The sequence below is a fragment of the Typopeltis vanoorti genome, chromosome 23 (genome assembly GCF_054136105.1).
Source record: "Typopeltis vanoorti isolate ZY-2024b chromosome 23, IOZ_Tvanoo_1.0, whole genome shotgun sequence".
Classification (NCBI taxonomy): domain Eukaryota; kingdom Metazoa; phylum Arthropoda; class Arachnida; order Uropygi; family Thelyphonidae; genus Typopeltis; species Typopeltis vanoorti.
This window is the reverse complement of record NC_143571.1, coordinates 49,705,293-49,728,145: the sequence shown is the minus strand read 5'-3', so window position 1 is coordinate 49,728,145 and position 22,853 is coordinate 49,705,293. Positions and strand designations below refer to the sequence as shown.

Sequence of the window (22,853 nt, the reverse complement as noted above, 5' to 3'; positions counted from 1 at the left end):
GTGGGCTTTACTTGAATCCATCGGAAGGAGGATCATTTTTCTTACTAATATGGACTGTTTAATTTTTATTAGAATAGTTAATACTTTTTTGTAGAGTAATTTGTTTATTTATTGCCTTGTTGCCATTGCCTTTAGGTTAATATATCATTAAACCACATTTTCATAACATAAAATCCTTAGGTTCTTTTTCGAAGATTCTAATTTGGTGCAATTGCCTTGTTGATAGTTATAAACATAATTTTAGAAATAATTCGTAATGTTAGTAATTTGTTGAAATTATAATCAACAAAGGAAAAAGTAAGTTTCCTTATCACTAAACGTGTGTCTTGAGAAAAGTGATGAGTGTTATTTTCACTATAGATAACACGCGAATTTTATGTTACAACACGATCTTTTCTTTTATTTGTGTCAGTCACCATCATCTTGTTTTATCGGAAGTTTAGAGTGACATAAACTTCCTGCTGTCCAAAACAGAGTTTTTCGGTGGCTTATACCTAATTCTCCGTCGTTTGAAGGATGATGGTGATGGGTTTGTTTTAAAAAAAAAATCACTTAAAATCAACAAATGCAACGAATACTTTAAAATGCTATATCGATAATTCAACTAAATTTCATGATAGCGTCTTTCGAGGCTAAGTCTTCAAAATCATGATTACGATCTCCAATCGATGGGGAATAAACAAATTATAGGTTTCGATACGAGTTACTGCTACAGCCATACGAATTTCTAGTTTGCCTGGGAGAACCAAATAGTTTGAAATAGAAATCATATCAGTGAAACCCTAAAAGTGCCACAAAAAACCAACAGACTGTTCCTTCAGGATACTGTGTGCTTTAAGGTGTAATAAAAAGGCAGTTCCTGGGAATGGAACACAAAATTTGCTCTTGCAAGCTTTCGGCATAGTAGATTCATGATTCGGTTTTTAGTACAGGCCGAATCGTTTGCTATGTCGTTTAGAATGACTAAACTTATACATAATTTTTTCAATCATTCTAATCAGTATATATTCAGAAATGAAACCCTTCTTGATTTATGATTTTGCGCAAAACATGACCAGCGTCTTTATTAACCTCTTGGATCCTTATGCTAACTGCAATTAGAAAGACAAATTTTATGCGGTTTTGCTAGAGAATATACACTGTGAAATTTTATATAGAAATTCTTTATGTATTTGAATATTATGATATTATTTGTTAGTGATTTCTAAAGAGTTCTTTATTTACTCTGCATTATTATTTTTAATTTATTTTGAATTAATGACTAAATTTTAAAGACAATGAAAATGGTAATATATATTTAAATTGGAATTCATTACGGAAGGTTATTTTAATTCTATATAATCAGTTTTTATTTTGAATTAAATAAATACACAGATATTCATCACTAAAAATATATATATTAAATTCAGAACAATTTCTTTTATCACCTAAATTCTAAAGAATGCTATTAACTTTTAGATAGATAAACATATACTTTTGATGAATTAATTTTTAAATATGTCACTATTTTATCAGTTTAATTTAATGATGCCACGTTAGAGTATACAAAGTATCGAATTATTCATTTCCCAGTTAGTAACCAACGTGATATTACTTACTTTATTTTTTTTTAATTCGACCCCATGCTTATTTAATTGTCAGCGACTGTTAACAAGAGGCCACGCTTTAAAAATTTCTTTATCACTTAAGTATTAAATATTTTCTAATTATCAGCTATCAGTAGTAATACAATGGATAAAAATGATTTCCCCAAAAGGAGCATGTCCCGTCCCTCTCCAAATATAGACCTCTAATGGAGGATGACTCAATCAATACATTGCGGTTATAAACAACACATTTCTATGTTATGCATAAACTAGTGATGATGTCCGTATGATCTTCACTCGCCAACGCTGGTGTGTGTTAATTAGTATACAATTTTATTTTATTTAGCTTGGTGTAAAATACGAGAATGTTAAAAAATAGTTTTTCACACTTGCGAAGACATCTCTCAGGGATGGTTACATGGGCGAAAAGCGCGGTTGCCTCATCTGTTTCTTCATACGACCACGAGATGGCATTATATGGGTGTCAGACGGCCACACCACATCGCACCACAGAAATGTTGTCGTTGTTGTTGTTGTTGTTGAGTCCGTTGAAGAGCCTCTAGATATGACCGCGAGCCTATAGAACTGTTTTGGCAATTTGTTGAACTTTGATAGAGTAGAGCTTTTCTATAGGGTTATCGTCAATTTTCTGTAGAGCAGCAGCAATTGCTGGCCAAGAATAGATATGGACAGTTCTTACATATTTCATAGCTTCTAGTACCGTACGGATAAATTTTCATGCCTTTAAAATGTTCCGTCCTTAGTCTGGTGATGATTGTGGTTATTTTTCTATTTTCATTAATTTTGCTGATTTGATGTTTCCACTTTATAGTTTGTTTTACCAATCTTATTTTGCGACAGAAATAATCTCACTAATGGAAATGTCTATTAGCGAGATTATTTCTGTCGCAAAATAAGATTGGTAAAACAAAAAATCGAGAAACAAATTGAGAAAAAAAAAATCAAAGCACCCGCATCAACGCATAACATCATGGATAGTTTGTTTGATTTATAAGAAGCACACCTACATGGAATGCGAAGATTTGAAGATGCACACACACACACACACACACACACACACACACACACACACACACACACACACACACACACACACACACACACACACACACACACACACACACACACACACACACACACACACACACACACATCAATAGAAAAAAATAAATGTATTTTAGTGACATAGACAATGTAATTTGTCACATGCTCCATACATTTTTGGAATCCCTTCTTCTGGGATTACAAAAGTAGAACTGTAAAATTACCTCTAAGATTAGCTCTGGTATAACATTCAAATACAATATGAAATTGAAATACACTGTTTGTGAGATTATAATTAACTCTCTAAACGACTGTTTTAGTGTTACAGTAAGTTATATGAAATATATGAACAAAAAACTAAAACCTGATTAATAATTCAAATTTTTTACTAGTCTAGTTCAGTTTACTGTTTCATTTCTGTCTTGCTCTTTCATGATTGGCTCATGCAGTGTGAGTCTTAGCGACATGTTTCTTAGGTTATTATATAACAAGGCATTATTCTTTTGTAATTTCTTAGACACAACATTATCGGACAATTAAGCAGCAGAACATCAACGCCCGTCAACACGTGTTCCATGTGAAGAGACCACATGCGAACAGCTGACCTAAATGAACGCTTTGCCTAGAAACACCCTAGCACTGCGGGGGAAAGAAAGAACGCCAAGGCCGCCTCTCAGACAATATCCATGTACTTTTGTTGTCCGCTGGTCCTGAGGACTTATCTCTGCGCGATGTGTAAACTTGAGGGAATTCTTTCCACGTCTTGTAGCGTCTTTGTGACAGTAATCTTGTTGGTTCGCGGATCTCTGTCCGCCAGTTCCGATCACCAAGAGATTAAACGAGAGTTAGTTACGATGAAGGAGATGATGGCTGACATTGAAGGTGAGTGGGTGTTTTGACATAACGTAGTAACCAAAGGAGTTAGAGAGAGCCTTTATTCTTATATTTATTGAGTCTCTCTCTCTCTCTCTCTCTTATGATTTGACAAGGTGATTAATTTAGTTATGCTTACCAAAAATCATATCGTCTCATCAGTTTTTTTTACATGCAAAACATGCAAAACAATACATGCAAAATAATTTTTGAATGTATTGTTTTAAACCTTATAAAGAGAGCACCTTGCACATTTTATTGAATGTGCAATGAGCTCTCTTTTTAGGATGCATTGCATTTTTTTAAATGCTAAATAATTTAAATTTATTTCACTGAAATTTTTTCCATTTGCGTTAGTATTTTAGATTTTTTTTAAAAAAAAAGCAAGTATATTTTTAATTTAAATATATGAAGTATGTTTCATTCAATATTTAAATTAAATATCTTAAATTAATTTAAAGTGTAAAAATATATTTGACATATGATATTACTTCTGTTAGAAATTCTTTCATATATTTCGTCTGATCGGAACAACGTCATAAAAATCAAACTCACATTCATCGTATCATTAACTAGCTACGGAAGCGCCATCTTAACAAAATTCACATTTCCTTTTATCAAATCGAAAAGTCTTAATTAAATTAAACGTATGTAATGCATTTCGCACAACTTTTTAATTTTCTTGAAAATTAAAAAGAACGTATATGGAAATTAAAAATTTCCATAGACGTACATCATTCTTGAAGTGAATGATGAAAGCATATGGAAGTTTATTAAAATCTAGTGATCTTTAGAATACACCCAATAAAAATAATATTTTTATTATTTTATGCAATATACAATAATACTAATAATATCGTAACATAAAGTAAAACAAACAATTTATAGCTGCGAATCGTATTTTGTGTTATTAATTACTGTTAATGGTTTAGTATCCATAATAGATCCATTAATAGTGGTTAATAATAACAAAATATGATTCTTTTAGACGAGGACGGGATCTGTATGATATAATAATTTACGATGGAAGAGGTATTTCAAGATCACATTATAAATAATGTGATCTAAAAATGATTATGATAAATTTCAGAGTAATTTATATATTAATTAAGCGTAACTCTTTATTAATGTGGCGATTATTACAAATAGATATCTTGTACATTTATTATTACAAATAGATATGTTGATAAATGAAATGATATATGTAATGAAATAAATACATATTAATAAATCAATTCCATTAAATCTAGATAAATTTAAAATATTAATATTATCTTTTCTTTGTTATTTGCAGGAAAATTGGAGCAATTCAACACGCTGTACCTTATGAATCTTGATAAAAGAGTCAAAGATATCGAGTCCAAACTTCATACCATATTGGCAAGAGTGGCGGAGTTGAATAGGAAGAGCTCTCTTTTGAGTGAAATACACAATGATATCGATTCACGGAAGGAGTTATTACAGAAAATTTCAAAGAATGTTGAAGACTTGTCCCGAAAACAGCCCAGTGCAGTTGGTCGAAAACACAAAGGTGAAACAGAAAAGCTCGACAAGTTAAGTGATAATGTTCAAGGTCTCTTCCAGATCTTCAGTGGAGTGAACAGAAAGATTGATGGCGTCAGTCAAAAGGTCGATCACTTGGCGGGGATAGCTTCTCCAGAAGATGTCAAATTACTACTGGATAGAAAACTAGCATCCTTGGAAGCTGCTACAGAAAAGTTCAACGAGTGTTCTCTCTGTGATAAATCCACCTTAACGGACACTTTGAAAAGTACTGTCAGACACAGTGTAGATGGCGCTGCACGAAAATTGCCCTCTTGTTCAACCCTGGATGTTGAACGTGGAATCGGGAGGGTCTTGGATTCGAAATTTGACGTCACTACAGAAATGCTCAATGTCGAAGTGTCCCGAAAGTTGGAGAAGATGGCTCACCTGTTGGAAGGAGTGAAACACGAATGCCATCGACTGGCATATGAAGACGTATCTGCACGACATACCCAACTAGATTCGCAGGTCAGAGTGCAATCTCACGAAAAGTTGTTGGATATTCCCTCCGTTCTTGGACAAAGGGCAACAGATGATGATCAACCTCCTTCGAGAGAGAGTGCTGGAAGAATATTTAGGAAACTGTGGAGAAAGTTAACAGAGCCAATAGGCAAAGTGGGTGAAAAGATCGAGGCTCTAACACAAGTTCTGGAAAGTAATACTTTAAGATTTCACAATGAAACCATATCCAAAATCAATGAATTGGCCTCCAAAGAGAAATGGTTTGACACTTGCAACAAACAGTATGAATCTCTAATCGAGAATACGAAAGACACCACACAAAGATTGGGATACATCGAATCGAGACAAGTAACTGTCCAGAATATCTGCAGCAAGATATTAGTGGAAGTGGAACGTATCCGGGAAGCTACAGAAACTGGCAGTTTGGGTCCGAAACCCACGGAAGAGTCTTTGAGCAGCAGAGAAAGTTATGACATTGCTCGAAGTTGCACAGAACTCCAAGCTCAGGGAATTATGAAAACCGGCATATACACCATTCGACCCAAGGCTTCCGAAAATGATTTTTTGGCATACTGCGATCTCCAGACTGACGGCGGAGGATGGACAGTAGGTGGTCAATATCTTTTATTTTTTTTAATTATCTGATCCCAGTTATCGATTAGGATCAGAAATAATACATAAAGGAAATTCGCCAAAATATTCTTTTTTAACAATTACTTTTATCATTTATTTTATTAAGAGTTTTTAGAATTAACATTTGCTAAGTCTTTAAATTTCTGACAAAAGTTGTGAGTGAATTCATTTATGTTTATTAAACACGTTCGCAAGATTTATTTTTTTCTTTAAGCTCACATAATAAACCACAGAGTTTTATTGTTTTTTTGACTTATTAATAATTGGCGGCTGGTTTGAAAATTGAATCTTAATTTTTTATATTCGTTTCTTACTTACCATATGCCTGAATAAATTTAGTACTATACTATTATCTATATTAAAATCGAACTGATGCAGTTATTGAAAATCTATATAAATAAAGTCAAAATGATATCTGTTTTTCGACTATCGCGCAGAGAGGATGAATCGCACTCGACAGAATGTTAGGGATATGTTTAGGGTGGTTTTGGATATATCTTAGGCTACTTGGTTATTTCGTCTGGCTTTTCGTCGTATCTCTTCCCACCTAATAAAATGAGATGCTAGATCTTAAAAAAAGGATTTAGTTTCTCGTTTTGTTTAGTGGACATCTCATATCGTATTTCATATTACATGCATTGCAAAACGAATATCATTACACTTTCTCATTTTATAAGAATTCCATTTTGTAGTGATTCTTTTTTGCTTCATTTTATATACTGTTGTTTTATATGCTTCACAATATAGTGTAGATATTTTTAAAAGCTTTCCATAAGGTTTTATATAAATGAATTGCAAACACACGATTTCTGATGAAGCAAAAAAAGTTTGTTTAATAATCAGTTACTAAGAATGACATATTAGTATGGTATTATAATATCGCGAGCCTCCGTAGCTTAGTCGGTATAGACGACCGTATAGTTCGGGAAGATCTGGGTTCGATTCCCGTTAGTGACATGAGGAACCTCTATCTGGTCTCTTTCGACGAAAGGTGAGTTAGCCGGTCTCTTACGGACGTAGGGTTTTTCTCATCCAGAAACTCGGTTTTTCGTCTCCAGAACAGGCAAATCATCCCCTTGAACACACACGCATCTACAGACATAGGACACTCTAGGAGGCATAGGGCTAACCACCTTAGTTATGAAATTACGGCTAAGAAGTCCAAGAATAGTTGGAAGGTCGTGGGCGCTTAAGTGCCTGTTCGAACGACTGATGATGAATATAATATTGCAGGTTTAATATTTCAATATTATTTTAAGTCATCCATCAGAATATCATCTCTGTTTTGCAAAGATGTTGTCCATTAAGAGAGACACTGAGAATACAATAAAATTATCTACTATCTAGCAGTCGTTAGATGTATTAATTGCACGACTTCATTACATGCTGCAAGACCATAATCTTAATTATAGGAAGCACCAAATGGCGTGAAAGATACCACGTTTAATCTCTAGAGCAACAATCGGGGATCATCTAGTCCTTAGCTCAACCATGATAGTGATATCCTATAGATTTATAATCTTCCAGTAGGTGGGATTATTATTATTATTGTTATTGCCTGCCTTCAACCAGAACCGGAGATTCTCGTATATGAGCTCATCTAAATGTCAAATGAATTACACGAATTATCTATATTCTACTTTCTTCCCTTAAAAGAGGCGTTTAGAAAGTAATTCCAAAAAGATCAAAGAAATAAAAATTATACTTTGAAGTCTTTACTTTAGTTTTTACACTCTTTCTGAAATTATCTCCCTTCACCCTCCATTTCAATATATTTTTTCCACTTCGTAACAAGCTTTTCAAAGCCTTCAATTTAAAAATAACCAAACCTCCAATAGAGCCAATTCTGAACTGAAAGTAAGATGTTCTACATCTTTAAATACGACCTCTCTTCGATTTCCATAAAAATTAACATGTTTTATTGTAGCTTAATTCTGTATCAGTTTGCTCGAATCCTGCTAATAGAATTTTCAATTTCAGTTCTTGCGATCTCTAGGACTTATTCACTGATTCCCACTGATTATACTCAGCTGTCAGATGAGAATAATCTGACAGCTGAGTAGAGAAATAGAAAATTGTCAGATACTGTTTTTGTTCGCCCACTTGGTGCCTAGTCATGAATGTGACCTTCCGCAGTCACATTGAGTTACATCACCAGAAAAACCTTATATTTGGTGGCGAACTTCAATAACACACTTTCGTTCGTCAAAAATTCTACAAACGTGTCAAAGACTTTAAAATGAAAAGCCAAACGGCTTTTATCCCTTTTGTCAAAGGACTTGTTCATTGTGTACTAAATAACAACGAGAATACAACTTCAATTGTATTGCACTGTATACTAAGTAGCAGAGGTGTGGAAGAACAAACAAGACTAGACAAGGTTCAAGGCAATTCACACTTAGACCGATGAACGCCCGCTTGCATTACTTCCGGGACATCCCTCAAACTAACTAACGTTCAGCTTTACTTGTGTTACTCTATGACAGAGTAAAATAGTTAAAAAATAAACAGGATTAGTATTTTTCTTAAGTATTAGCACCTTTTTTTTTTGTTATACTCGCTGTTATAATTTCTATATATTCGACTGAAATAAAAAAAAAAGTTTTCGCAGAGCCTCATATCGCAGCAATAGAACTATTGCATGGTAGGTCTGATGTTTTACAGTTTTCTCAGTTGGGAAGTAGCATGATTTGATTCAGAACTATTTATGCTCATTGTTAACATTATAAGTAAAGATAGAGTGCTTAGATCATCCTTCAACACTTACTACATTTTTCTATTCCATCCCAAATGACAACTTGTCTACCTTCTGTCAGTTTTCAATTGGCAGATGATTGGTTGTCTTTTATATTTTTTAATATTGGAACGATCACTTTTATAGGCTTTCGCTGGAAAAACAACCGTGCTGTATGGTAATACTTCTACTCCGCAGAATTTATGTAAACCACGTACTAGAAAAAGAACTTTTTTTGCCTCTCTACTAGAAACTGACAGACAGTGAGTGAATCTTCAATTTCTCTGTGGGACAGAAGAGACTGCGTCACTTAAAATGAAGTAAACTCCCCAGGACAGAAGTTTTTAGCACAAAGTGAGAGAACATCTCACATGTCAAAGATCCATCTCATGTGAGAATTGAGAAACAGTAGGTTACAAATTTAACGGTTACCATACATGTGGGAAATGGTTATCTAACTGTCAATCGATCCTATTGAACGAATGTAGACGAATGCGCGCGCGCACACACACACACACACACACACACACACACACACACACACACACGCACGCACGCACGCACGCACCAAGAAAGTCTTCTAACGTCTCCTTTTCATTCTTTCTGACCCAAGAAACAATTTAAAAAACTGAAGAAATCCAATGTTACGAATATTTTTTTCTAAATGCTAACGATCTAATTTAAAATGTTTAGAATGGAATAAGTTACTTTTCGAAAAGGTAATTTTGTATACGTGAAAAACATGCATGTTAAAGTATGCCAAAAGCTATCATCAAATACTTAAAACCTGCACTCCACTCCGTTATTTCACAAGTGATAAAACGAATAGAAAAATCAATGTTTAATCAAACAACACCGCAGTTATACTCTGAGCTTAGAAAAAAAAATTCTTTTTTTTTTCTAATCTCACCGCTAAACTACACCGCTAATCTCCAAATGATGTTAATCTACGTCATGTTAGAGCTATCAACGATATTTCTAATTTGTTAATGTGTCAATAAATCTACTAAAAGTCATTTAGAGAATTCCACATCATGATTTATTAGAGTCTTATGCTCAGTTACTAACGTTCTCAAGCATCTGATTTGTGTTTACCAGAAGTTAACTTAGACTAAGTAAGCGTGTAATATTTTCTACGTATAGCAGACTGAATTCGAACACAGTTATTTGAGATTTTGACACTTTATGTGTATAATGAAGAGTGTATTAGTTTATAAGCATTCCTCTGTTATCCAGGACTTAAGGAAGTTACTGCGGTGACCTATCTCAAAGTCAGCAAACAAACATCTCTTAATAGAGATCATCCTGATATACAGTCAACATTGAGATTAATTATGTTTAATCAGCATCGTGATTATAAAATAACTAATTATATTTAGATATACCAAATAGTTTTAATCCTCGCGGCGAGGTCACCTTCGATGTAGTACTTATCTTTGTCTTTCGGGAATTATTGATGCCAGAGAAACATTAACTTTACTAGCCATCTTTATAGCTAGTAAAGTTTTCCCATTGGGAAATTTAATCAAAGGAAGTAAATGATCAGTCATAGCGAGAAAAAATGCACGAAAGTTAAGCAATGAATCTTATTTGGCTCCCTCCAATCAATCTTGATTGGAACCTGAAGGCATTCGAGAAATCCCTAAAACCAATTGATATCCAGAAAATCCACAAAACTTCAATGTAATTAATAATTACATTGAAGCCTATATTATGTTTAAATGGCCTCTTGAGGATTTATATATGCGAGAATTTGAGGCAGAAATTAATAAGATGCCGGAAGCCTAGAAATGAATCCTGTCATATACAAACAATTGACCTTGGTGTTTCTGACAGGATTCAATCATAGAAATTGGTAGCATGGCTTACTTCATTTATCCAAAGCTGGTGGCATCCGTACTCATTAGTGGAAGATAAACATCCTATAAGCAAACTATAGTTATCTATGCAATGTCTTTGACAGCAATCAGAGGAAATACTATCATGACCAGCTATGTTTTCGTACCCTAAATACTTAACAGATTTTCAAGGTAATAGCGACTAGGGCTACCTTAGCTGCTATTTTATATATGCAATCCATTTTGCCTGTCACATTTATGAATAGCTTCTTTACTAAGTCTTTCCAGAGCGGACAATTTAATTAATGTAGTGACACTTGTATCACAGTGACCTCTGTTCTTAAAAATGCGGAAGCATGTTTATCTGACCTCGTCACAATACAAGGGGTTTAGAGATTAAACACTGTTGTTCACGAGTGTTCCTTATTTAGTGTCTTTCTATGGCGTTCCTCCCTTCAGGTGCAGATGACGCCTTATCTCGCTCTTTCACTCACGTATGTAGCCATGGAAACGTACTGATAACCACTGGATGGGTCTCTGTAGTCAGATGTTATCATTCTCTGAACACGGGGACTTTAAATATACATTGGCAATAGCAAGGATGCAATAAAGGCTTTTCGCTATAAACCTGGTCATTCACGTGTTACAAACAGGGTAGTCATATATCGTTAACTACGTTCAGTCACGCTTGTTATGATTTAGAAAATAAAAGTTGAGGCTAAGATATGGTGCAACTTCTTTCAGTGGTTGTTTGACTTTTTTTCCCCCCTTAATAATCGAACTTGGTGAATTTTTCAGATTTTTGGAATTTCAAGTTTTTAGTGGACGTGGCGTCCAACAAGTTTTACCCATTTTTGGTAATGTAGTTGAGGATAGATGATGTTGAAGAAACGAAAATGAGTGTTTTTCATTGTTTCTCGTGAACTTTATGGTGTTCATTCATTTGAAAAGTTTTCAGAATAAACCAAAGTTGAAAAAAAATAATGAATTTTTATTTCTCTACTAGTTTCACATTCCTTGCACTTCCGAAGAAAAAAGTACAAAATTATTGACATTATAATAATTGAAAACAGACGATATTCAAATGTTTAATTATTGGATAATTTAATAAATATTTATAACCTTACGCTCTCATACTATTCACTTGCGATATTTATTAAACGACAAAAAGACGTAATGTCCACATATTATCCTCGCGTGGTTTACTTGTTCAAACGAGAGTTGGAAGTGATTTAATACGAGACCTTGATTTTACATTGATCGCAATCTTTAGGAATGCGTGAATCAGCTGAATACCTCAATCATAAACATCGATCCACATTATTTACACACTACTTGAGTCCTGCCAGATTTTCAGGTCGTAAAATGTTTGATGGCGTCAAGTGCTTTGGCATTTCGTAGGATTAAGTTGGCGCATTCCGAAATGCAACTTTTGTTCTCAATTCTGAATCCAATAGGGTTGTTTTAGCTTGCGAAGATGCTCTACTTTCACCTAAACACTGCTCCCTTCAGTGGCAAATCTCGCTATACATTACGATAGGGTAATGTCGCGACTATCTTCACATCATACGAACATAAAATAGGGATGTACAGCAGTTTTTTCCACTCTCTCTCTCTCTCTCTCTCTCTCTCTCTCTGTCTAACTCTCATCAAATGAAGTGTTTGTTCACTCAATCTTCACTTAAAAATAACTGGAAAGATTGACAAAAAAATATCACTAGGATTTTTTTTTTACTCCGCAGAAATCAAAAATAAATAATAGATTTGAAACAGGAAATAGAAAATAGAGAGAAATGTAAGAATTTTATATATATATATATATATAGACAGTTTTTCTGACTGTTATTATACCAAGCTGGCACAGTGAAAGATTGCCAGTCTAATAGTTCAACACATATTTCGAACGCTGTAGTGCTTTCGCTGTCATGTCCACCTTCTGATTTAAGAGTCACCATCACATTAATGCCTCAGCTCGTTACTTCCATCTGCGCCTAATGGCTGCACTTACAGCGACACGAGCGACTTGAAGACCATTTAATAAAACGGAATTTAGGCATCGTGTATTTAGCGAAGCGAATAGCTTACCTGGATGATCAGCACAGTCGATTTTAATGAACTGAGGCAAAAAACATAAACATTAAAACTGCATCACGATGTAATGCAGATATTTAGCTTGTCAAGAATGTTTTACTTGGGTTGTTATTATTCGTCACATTTGGAAAGGTGATCTGGGACATGTCGACTGAAGGTCACTCAATAATGCCATTTTCTCTGTAATCTTAGTGACACTTTAAAAATATTACAAACAGAGAAAAAATGTATATTTAGTTATTGCATGTATATAGAAGTAATACACTACACAATCAAAAGTATTAGGGAGCAAACGGAATGAATAACAACTCCCTTTGGTTAAAAGATCGTCAGTAATTGTAAGTAAGCCTGTCTATGTAGATGCAGGTGTTTGTTCTTCTAAAATCTCGTATTTTACCTTTCGCAAGTTCAATTATCATGACTTTAAGAAAGCTAAACACTGTGTAAAACTAGCTAAACAAACGTCATGGGAAGACTTTGGTAAGAACATAGAAAACAAATATCAAGAAGGTGGCACAATATTCTGGAGGTTGTTGAAGAAGCTTAGAAATAGAAGAAGGAGTACTGTAAAAGGAATTAGAGATGATAAAGGTGACATGAAAACGGGAGAAAAAGATATCCTTGAGGTATGGAGTAATTACTTTGGAAAACTGCTAAATGAAACAAGCAGTGATGAGAGTACAGTGGTAAAAAACACTGACCAGGCATGCAGTCAGGAATACATATCCATACTTGAAGTAGAAAAAGCAATCAAAAGCCTGAAATGTGGAAAGGCAACTAGAGTAGACGATATTCGACCACAAATACTCAAGTATGGAGGTATAAAAGTCTTACAGTGGCTGCACTGCATAGTTCAGAGGGCCTGGACAGGACGAATTTCAGATGTTTGGAGTAGAGCTCTCATAGTACCCATATATAAAAAGGGAAATAAAACTGAATGTGAGAATTACAGAGGTATTTCCCTACTGAATGTTCCTGGCAAGATTTATGCAAGTATACTTGAGAAACGGTTGAGAAGAATTGTGGAAGAAAAGCTTGGTGGGATTCTGGCCAAATAGAGGCTGTCAGGATCACTTTACGACAAATGGTTGAGAGAAATCCTGGGAATATAACAAAGATCTGCATTTAGTTTGTAGATCTGGACAAAACGTATGACAAGGTGCCAAGAGAGACTCTATTCAAAACACCACAGTTGTATAGTGACAGTGGGGCATTATATCAAGCAATACTTAGTCTTTATTTGAGTTGTAATTCAGCAGTTAGAATGAAGGAAGTATAAAGGAAGGTGGTTTAATTTTAAATCTGGTGTCAGGAATACATATCCATACTATCAGACGTAAGGATGTACATTATCCCCTCTGTTATTCATTATGTATATGGATCACATTATGAAGGAAAGTGGTATTAAACATGATATCAAAATTGGAGACGTTAATGTCAGCTCTATACTGTATGCGGATGATGTTATACTTCTAAATAAATCCGCTACAAGTCTGCAAGATTCCCTGATTAAGAAGAAAAGCCAAACGGCTATTTTTTTCTGGCGAAGTTGATAAATTAAGGGGATAAAAATCCCTTATTTTGTTTTTCAGCCAGTATGAGAAACTCTAAGGTCGAAAACTACGATCTAAGCGTTTCATCGACGAACTATCGGCAAATCCAAGCGTGAGTGACCACTTGGTAGTACCACACCAAGGCAACTCGATGCAAAGGTGGAGCAAGCTCCTTCACTATTCTTGATATTTTCTCATAATGTAAAAACACACAGCTCCTAGGAGATGTAATACTGCTTTACATTATGAGGAGAGGTCACTACCCATACCAGTTTCAACCTTTTTTTGAGGTCTCATCAGTGAGTAGCTAGACCAAGATGATATCAAAGTTTTAAGTGAAAAGAACTTACATACCTTCGCTATACGAATGCCAGAAAGGTGTGCCACTATATTGTATTATAACATATTATAATTAAGAAAAAAGCCATTCGTCGGCATGAAACGCTTAGATCGTAGTTTTCGACCTTAGAGTTTCGCATACTGGCTGAAAAACAATAAGGGATTTTTATCCCCTTAATTTATTCCCTGACTAAATTGAATAACCGGTGTAAGAGATATGGTATGAAGGTTAGCATTAAAAAGACGAAGGCAATGGAAATAAGCAGAAGAATTGAAAATATCAACTGCATTGCGAATGGAGAACCTATAGAAGAAGTAAAATATTTAGTTAGCACGATTTTTAGTGAAGATGGTAAATTAAATATGAGAATAGACAACAGAATCAGCAAAGCTGGTGTAGTAGGAAGTCAACTGAATAAATGTATATGGAATAAGAGAGAAATTAGTCACAACACTAAAGTACCTGTATACAAGGCAGTGTTCAAACCAATTTTAACTTGTGGATCTGAGAGCTGGGTTAGAAATAAAACACTTTACCTAACACTAGAGATCGCAGATATGAGAGTCCTGAGAAAGATTAGGGGCATGAACAGATGGCATCAATGGCAATATCATATTAAAAACGAGGATATTAGGAAAGAAAGACATTGTTTGCTTCCAGGAATGCGTTAGCAGAGCTAATCTCAGGTGGTATGGTCACTTAAACAGAATGGGCGAGGAAAGATTAGCAAAATACGTGTTCTCTGCCAGGTTGGCAGGAAAAAGATCCAGAGGAAGACCAAGATATAGGTGGATTAATACGGTAAAAAGTGCCTTAGAACAGCGCTTCCCAAACTGTATGCCTCGGCCCCCTCGGGGACCGTAGGTTTTGTTGAGGGGGCCTTGAAATAATGAAAACAAATTTAAAATCTTTTAAGACTAAGTAGATATTTTATCTTAAAAGAAACGTATTTAATTTTTATCATTTATTATTTCTTTTTTGTTCTTTTTTATATTTTAATGGAAATAAATCACACATTGGTGCGGGTTCACAAATTTTGCTTCCTGCGTATTTCGGCGTCTAATGAATATCAGTAAATATATGCTTATTCATATAAGTTTCATTTCAAAGCAGAAATCTAAGAATTGCAGTTTCAAATATTTCACCTGATATTGGTGTAGCAGTATTGAAACACATCCATCACATTAAATTGTTATTAAACTTCTCTTATGTTTTTAATGCTTTCTTTATTACTAATCGTTTTACGTTTCATGTGCTTGTCCTGCAAATGTACAATAACAATAGCTATCTATATCAAAATATGAGATAATGTGCTATGTCAAGTGTATGTAAGATGCTAAAAATGTAATATTTGCATTTGATTTTTGCAATATTCGCTGTGTATGTTTTGTATTGAATATAAATACAATAAATATTATATATGTCTGTATATTAAGATTTTTTTCGAAGGGGGGCCGTGAAATATTTTAATTTTTCCAAAGGGGGCCCCTGACATCCAGAAGTTTGGGAAGCACTGCCTTAAAAGATAGAAATATAAGATTTGACAATGTTGGAGCCTTGACAGGTAATAGATTGATTTGGAGGAAAATTGTAGATAGGAAGTTAATAATGATGTAAATTTTTCATGTAGTACTATCATATCCTGTACACCCCAGGGTAAATGTCAGGAATTTGATGATGATGATGAGGACGAAGTTCAGTTATCGGACAGTGTATATATATTTACCTCATAGCTATAGCTGCTTCGACGTGATCCTAAACGCACCACCTGCGTAGCCTCTGCTATACTGCAACATGGATTTGAAATATTTTCCACTAACTGACTGGGTGTCTTGGAAATGGCATGGCATTCTATGCCATTTCCACGAGAGCACAAATTGCATGGAAATAATATATTTAATAGCTCTTTTGGGAGATCGCGTTTTACGGGTATTTTCTCATATTCTTTCCTAGTTCATCCCAAAAAAATTCAATCTGCTTAAAATCGAGTCTAATTCGAGCCTACAATTCCATCAATATCTTGCTTTTATTATGCGCACACCAAATACTCACACATTCATATATTGATGACAAAGGGACTGCTGTGTTAAATGCATAGGTTAGTTTTCGTAGAACTTTGGTCAGAACTCGACTCGCTCTTAGACCTACAGTATGTCATAATCACCTACAACCCTCAATTGTCCGCGCGGTTAGCTTAGTGGCTATGCGCTTCGCAACCATATGCCTGGGGAAGGAGTGTCCTACGTTCGATTCTCGTCGACGACGTGAGGAGCTTAAGGATCTTGCTCAGCCATAGCCAAGTTAGCCGGTCTTGGTAATGGACTGCAGGGTTTTTCCACCAGTTTATCTGGGATTTTTCATCCCGCAAAGCAGGCAAACTGGCCCTCTAAACACACACCGATACAGTCAGGAATACTTAAGACAATCCCTCCAGCCGTAGGTCTGAATTGTCAGCTATACCGGTCCCGAGCCCGGATAAAATAAGGGAGATTGAGTTGGTGCCGTACCTACCCGTAAAAGGGACTCACTGCCTTTGAATCACCATACAAAATGAATGAACCATCGATTAAGCTATCTTTCCGCAAGGCATACTGCGGATCTACTTGATCATTTATTCGTATAGGGTTCCCCCCTTTTTCTCCCTTTGAGGGACGAGTTGAGCCCTCCTAATGAGGGATTTTAGTATATATATATTATGACTGTAAGTCCGTGTATATTCACGGGGCCGGTTTAGCTGTTATGAGGGACGAAAAACCGGAGTATCCGGGTGAAAAAACCCTCTACTTCTATGAGACCTGGTCTCTTTCGACTAAAGGTGAGGCTAACTCACCTTTAGTCGAAAGGGACGATAAATGTAGATCCACTAAAACGTCTATGTGGGGATATGCTCAAGTTGAGTTGTTTCTCTCATTACTTTTGTTAACAAATACAGTATATTAATTTAAAAAACAATTCCATAAAGCCCTCTTAAACTCTCGTGTTTAAATTCATGAACCCAGATCATGCATTTCGCAATTCGTTTAGAATCTGTTTGGTGATTAAGATTGTGAAGTTTTGTTTCTTTTTTAAGATCACAAATAAATTAGGGTTTATTTGTGATCTTTTAGGATATCATTAATTAAAAAAAAAGATTAACGATATCCTAAAAGATATCGTTTTTGCATCAAACAACCACTAAAAGAAAGGATAATAAATAGCCCATATTATTTTATTGAAATAACGATATCATTATTTCGAGTCGTTTTTATTAGAAAACGATTCAAGATGATAAGAATAATAATCCGAATAATTTTGTCTGAATGTGATTGAATGAGATTTAATATTTACAATTACTATTGAAATGTGTCGAATCGTTTGAATTGGACTAATTTAAAGACTTCGTTTCAATTGGTTTGGATTACGACCAAAATAACATTTTGAAGGCAATATTAAATGGAACAATTATTGGCGAAAACGGCTCTAGTTTTAACTCGTGATAATGAATGATGACACCACACGAGAAGGCAATCACGAAACGCACCCTTTTACGATCGTCTGCAATAAATTCTTCACTTATTACTGTAGAACCACCGTCTGGATGAAAGATAACCTGCGTGGGAACGGAACAGAAGTTGTTTCCTTAGCAAAGAACAGAAAGCAAAATCACTGTTGTCATTTGAAGAAAATAATTTTCCTATTATATCTTTTCTAATTCAGTTTCGAATGTGAATTTGACTCGCGTCATATGACTCGAATCTAGAAATATTAGCAACTAATGTGTTAACTGCTGTTCAACTGAATATTTCTGGTTTCTCATTCAAATTTCTTTTTTTTTATTTTATTTTATATTGCTCATATATTTAAATAACTGCAGTACATCCAACGTCGTGCGTGTGATATAGGTTAGGAAAAGTCGGAACCAATTAACATTCTTCTTTAGAGAGGTAACTATTGAAATCTATGGCTGAACATAATGGGAAAAAGAGACTTCTAAAGAATAGAAGTAAAGAAGATGACAGGAGAGGAACAGATGAAACTTCGGTCCGGTTTGAAGGTCGTATTGCAGAAAATGCTGGTTATAATAATGTAAAATTTAACGGCTTAGTGAACAGCGAAGGAATTATCGATATTGAGTTGATAAAAATTTGGTATCTGGTCATAACAGTCAACCATGAAACTATCTTCCCATTGAGTTCAATTTAGTTTTCTCGAAAATCATTAATATGATTATCATTAGACAATTTCTTTGACAGCTGGAGACGTATCAGCAAATTACTGACCAGCAGTATGGATTTCACTATTCTCAATCCCCATCCACTCTCCTAGCCGTGACCATCACCTATTTTAGACAAAACATGTGAAAGGTTTGAAGGAACTGTGGTCGCTTGACATTTACTTGACATGTACTACGATCAGGCGTAGTACAGAAATCGGTTCAGCAAACTACTATCCTATGGTTTCTGCCTTCCACTCGTCACAACTGGATCACCAACGTCTTCGCTTATTTTTCACTACGCCATCATAGACCACTTTCTCCTGTCAGAAAATGCTAGAGCAAACCTTCTAAGTTCTGTATTTTCATCCATCCTCTTCTTCCTGTACATAAATACCTTCTCTTACAGACCTCAAATCCTATCCTTAGCTTCGTTTATGAGAGTAAACCCTATTCGTCTTCTTCCTCTGATATGCTATGTTTTTAACTTCGAATCGTTTGACTAAAATATCTTTCACTGCCTCATTATAACAAATTCATTTGCTTTCTCATTCATTCTACTATTGCTACTAACCATGTTGAATATTGGTTTATTATTTCTTTTCTTTAAATGCTGATTTTCTCCACTCTAACTTCCTTCCTGATAAACCGTGTTCAGTTCAGAATGTAATATTCCCAGGTTCCAGTTGGCTTTCTTCTTCCAGTTGCATTTACTTAGCAAACAAACATGCTATGGCAGTCATATTTTATAGTCGTTTGCCAAAGCTATTGACAATAACTTTTGTCCAACCCTGCTTCCACCACTTTTACTCTCAGATGATTCTATTGTATCACACACTGAAACACTAATTTTCAGGCTTATTAATTTTCCACTAATTCTTTTATCTTGGTGGATGTCCTATTACCATTCAAAATATACCCCATATTTCCTTCCTTAAATTTTTAGATGTCAGAAAGCAATAACATGCCAGTTCTCTATGCTGCCTTCTCTTCTCTTCCACTAGTATTTGTGCTACAACTTGGAAATTAGCTCATATTCAACAGTATTATTTTGAAATGGTGATGGATCTAATGTCCACTTGATTTTTATAATTTTTGCTTCACCAGTCTGAAGCCTTTTGGCTCTTTATTTTAGTAAATTATTTTAACTTTTTTTAGGAATAGGTGGAAACAATATGGTTCAATTTCTCTCTCTCTCTCTCTTCTTTCCCCCTTAAAATATTGCAGAATACGTAACACACAACTCTTGCTTATATTATTCACCTCTTGGACAAAACGCTATGGAAAAAGTTTGGAAATCTCGTGTAGTTGCTCTTGATATCCCTAAGGCATTTGATCAGGTTTGGCACAACTATTATGTAAGCCCCATTATATTTTGATGTGAATATAGTTTATCTTTCCACTTCTACAACTGGGTTGTCTTCTTTATCTTTACTCTCACTTCACGTGTGGTGGTTGGTAGATGATTATTCTGAAACCTTGCCACTAATGATGGGATTCCCCATTAGTTCCAAGGGATCCATTCTTTCACCTACGCTCTTCCTTCTGTATATTAATGGCCTTCTTCATTTACAAATCCAGTCGACAGTTTTGCTGATTAAAATGGGCTAATTGAATGGTTTTTTCATTTGGAAAACTTTGAGCTATACAAATCAACAAAACTTCCTAAATATAAATTCCTGAAATTATAAATTCTGTGCTCCAAACTATTCATCAGTACATTTTTGCACACTCTATTTAATTATAACACTCTTAATAGCTGTTGAACACTAACTTAACTTAACTCCAAACTCAGAGAGAGAGAAACCTTTTTTCTTATTAATTTATTTCCTCTGCTGCTGTCTGAACAACTTCCAGCCTCTTACGCATCTGCTGGCCTTCATACAAATACTTTTTGTTTCCTTTTTTTTCTGAATGTTCTGCCCTTACACGGTGTTAATATACTACATCTTAAACAACCTTTCGTATATGGTATTACCTTAAAAGTAGTGTGGACTGTTTATCGCAACCTTTAATTTCTATTAAAAATGAAAACAATGAAGAAAATTCACAAAATTATCGCAAGACAGATGTTCAGCATTTAAACGACGTGAAGTTGATGCAATAGAAACCAGTATGAAGACAATTACTGGATGGTCGTTAGCGTGCTGCGTATTCTACTTAGCTTATGGTTTTGTTCTAATTAGGCCAGAGGCAACTAAGGGCCGGAGACAATATATTGAGGCTCTTAATTGGGTGTGTTCTTCAGACAAGAGTTTTGTGGATGAAAATTCCGAATTTTATGAAGAAAAAAAAATGCTTCCAATTCCATATGAGACTAGCGAACTCACCTTAATCAAAGTCCTTATGTGTTCTTGTATCGTACAAGGGATTCGAACTCAAGGGCTTTCCATCCCTAGAACAAATATCGCACAGTACTCTACTTCATTATTCTATATCGAAATTACTAAAGTAGACTGTCTAGAAAAGCAGTACCACACTTTACAATCTATTTCATAAGTTTTTATTTTTAATAAATAATAGACCATAAATAACAATAAATCAACATAAATCAACCATAAACCCTTAGAAAGAGTAAAGGACTTTCAATATCTTGAATCGTACATCAGCAATACAGAAAATGATATTAGAAAACGTAAACAGCTGGCTATAGTCTTCTAGAACAAACTTCTCCCTATCTGGAAATCATCATTAACATCATTAAAGACAAAATTAAGGCTATACAATTGAAACCAGTAGATCCATCTTTTTGTATGGTTCTCAAACCTGGAACAATAAGCACCAAAAAACCTACAGATCTAATTAACTCTTTTGGAACTACATGTGTCAGACTAATTTGGATATACTTGGATGGACCGTGTCGCTAACTCTGCTATGCTAAATCTGGCCAAGTAAGAACCATTTGTCAATATAGTCAAAAAGTTACAACTCAAATGGCTTGGACATCAACTCAGGCATACTGAAATATCACCCTTCCTGGAATCCCTCATCCTGTACAAACCAGAAGATGGCAGTCGCAGTAGAGGAAGCCATGCAAACAATTTTGGCAATACATTTACAGTTCAGCCTGTTGGCTGTGAAACCGTCAATAGGCTGAGCTGTAAAACTCCATCTGACATCTACCAGTTAGCTCAAGATAGAGAGACTTGGATGACCATAATTTGCAATGTTTAATTTTTAATATAAATCTCTTTTCCCTTTTCGCATTGCATCATATTGTGAATAAAGTATGATAAAGAGGCCATGATTTGTCCTGAAGAAGGACGGAACCACTTATGAATTTTCTTGCTTATTCATAGTATACAGAGAATAGTCTACATCCATTGAAATGGGAATAAAAGTATAGGATGAAAGGCTATTTGTCAATGTCCACTTGATAAAGTCCTCAAAGTTAACATGTTCTGCTAAAAGATTCATATTAAGTAAACGTTTGTTTTTCCCCAAATTCAAGATTACAACAATTATTTTTTTAGAATAACTCCAAATATTGAAGGCTATAAAACATTGGTGCCATGTCCTTAGAGACAGTTAAGAAAAAAGGAACTACCTACTAATGTCTTTCTTGGATAGCTGAAGGCTTTGAAGAGCAATGTGATAGAGAGAGAGAGAGAGAGAGAGAGAGAGAGAGAGAGAGAGAGAGAGAGATTGTTTGAGAGGATGAAATAAAGTGGAATTCAAGGAGGACGACAGGGAGTGGGTTTCGCTAGTTTGAGATTGGACTGTGAACCAACAGATGTTCATAATCCTGGTTAGCAAAATAGCGCCAATGAAAATATCTATAGGAAAAAAAAATACAGAAATAGACTGGGAGAAAATAATCGAAGTAAGCCTATGAGGGAGAGGAGAAGGAGAAAGATTTATCTGGTCGATGGTCAGTTGACAATCCATCTAACTTTTAAATGTTCTTCAGCTCTTCTATCTTGGTTGGTGCAATTGAAAAT

At 34.9% G+C, this 22,853-nt stretch overlaps 1 protein-coding gene across 1 annotated transcript in view; it reads left to right on the top strand.

The window, feature by feature from the left end:
* Positions 1–22,853, top strand: part of LOC150093839 (uncharacterized) — a 60,061-nt gene that overhangs the window by 7,820 nt on the left and 29,388 nt on the right. The window contains exons 2-3 of the mRNA XM_090413069.1: positions 3,169–3,533; positions 4,819–6,137. Of these exons, the coding sequence (XP_090269195.1) occupies positions 3,338–3,533; positions 4,819–6,137 (1,515 nt within the window). The 5' untranslated portion in view covers positions 3,169–3,337. The remainder of the gene's footprint in view (positions 1–3,168; positions 3,534–4,818; positions 6,138–22,853) is intronic.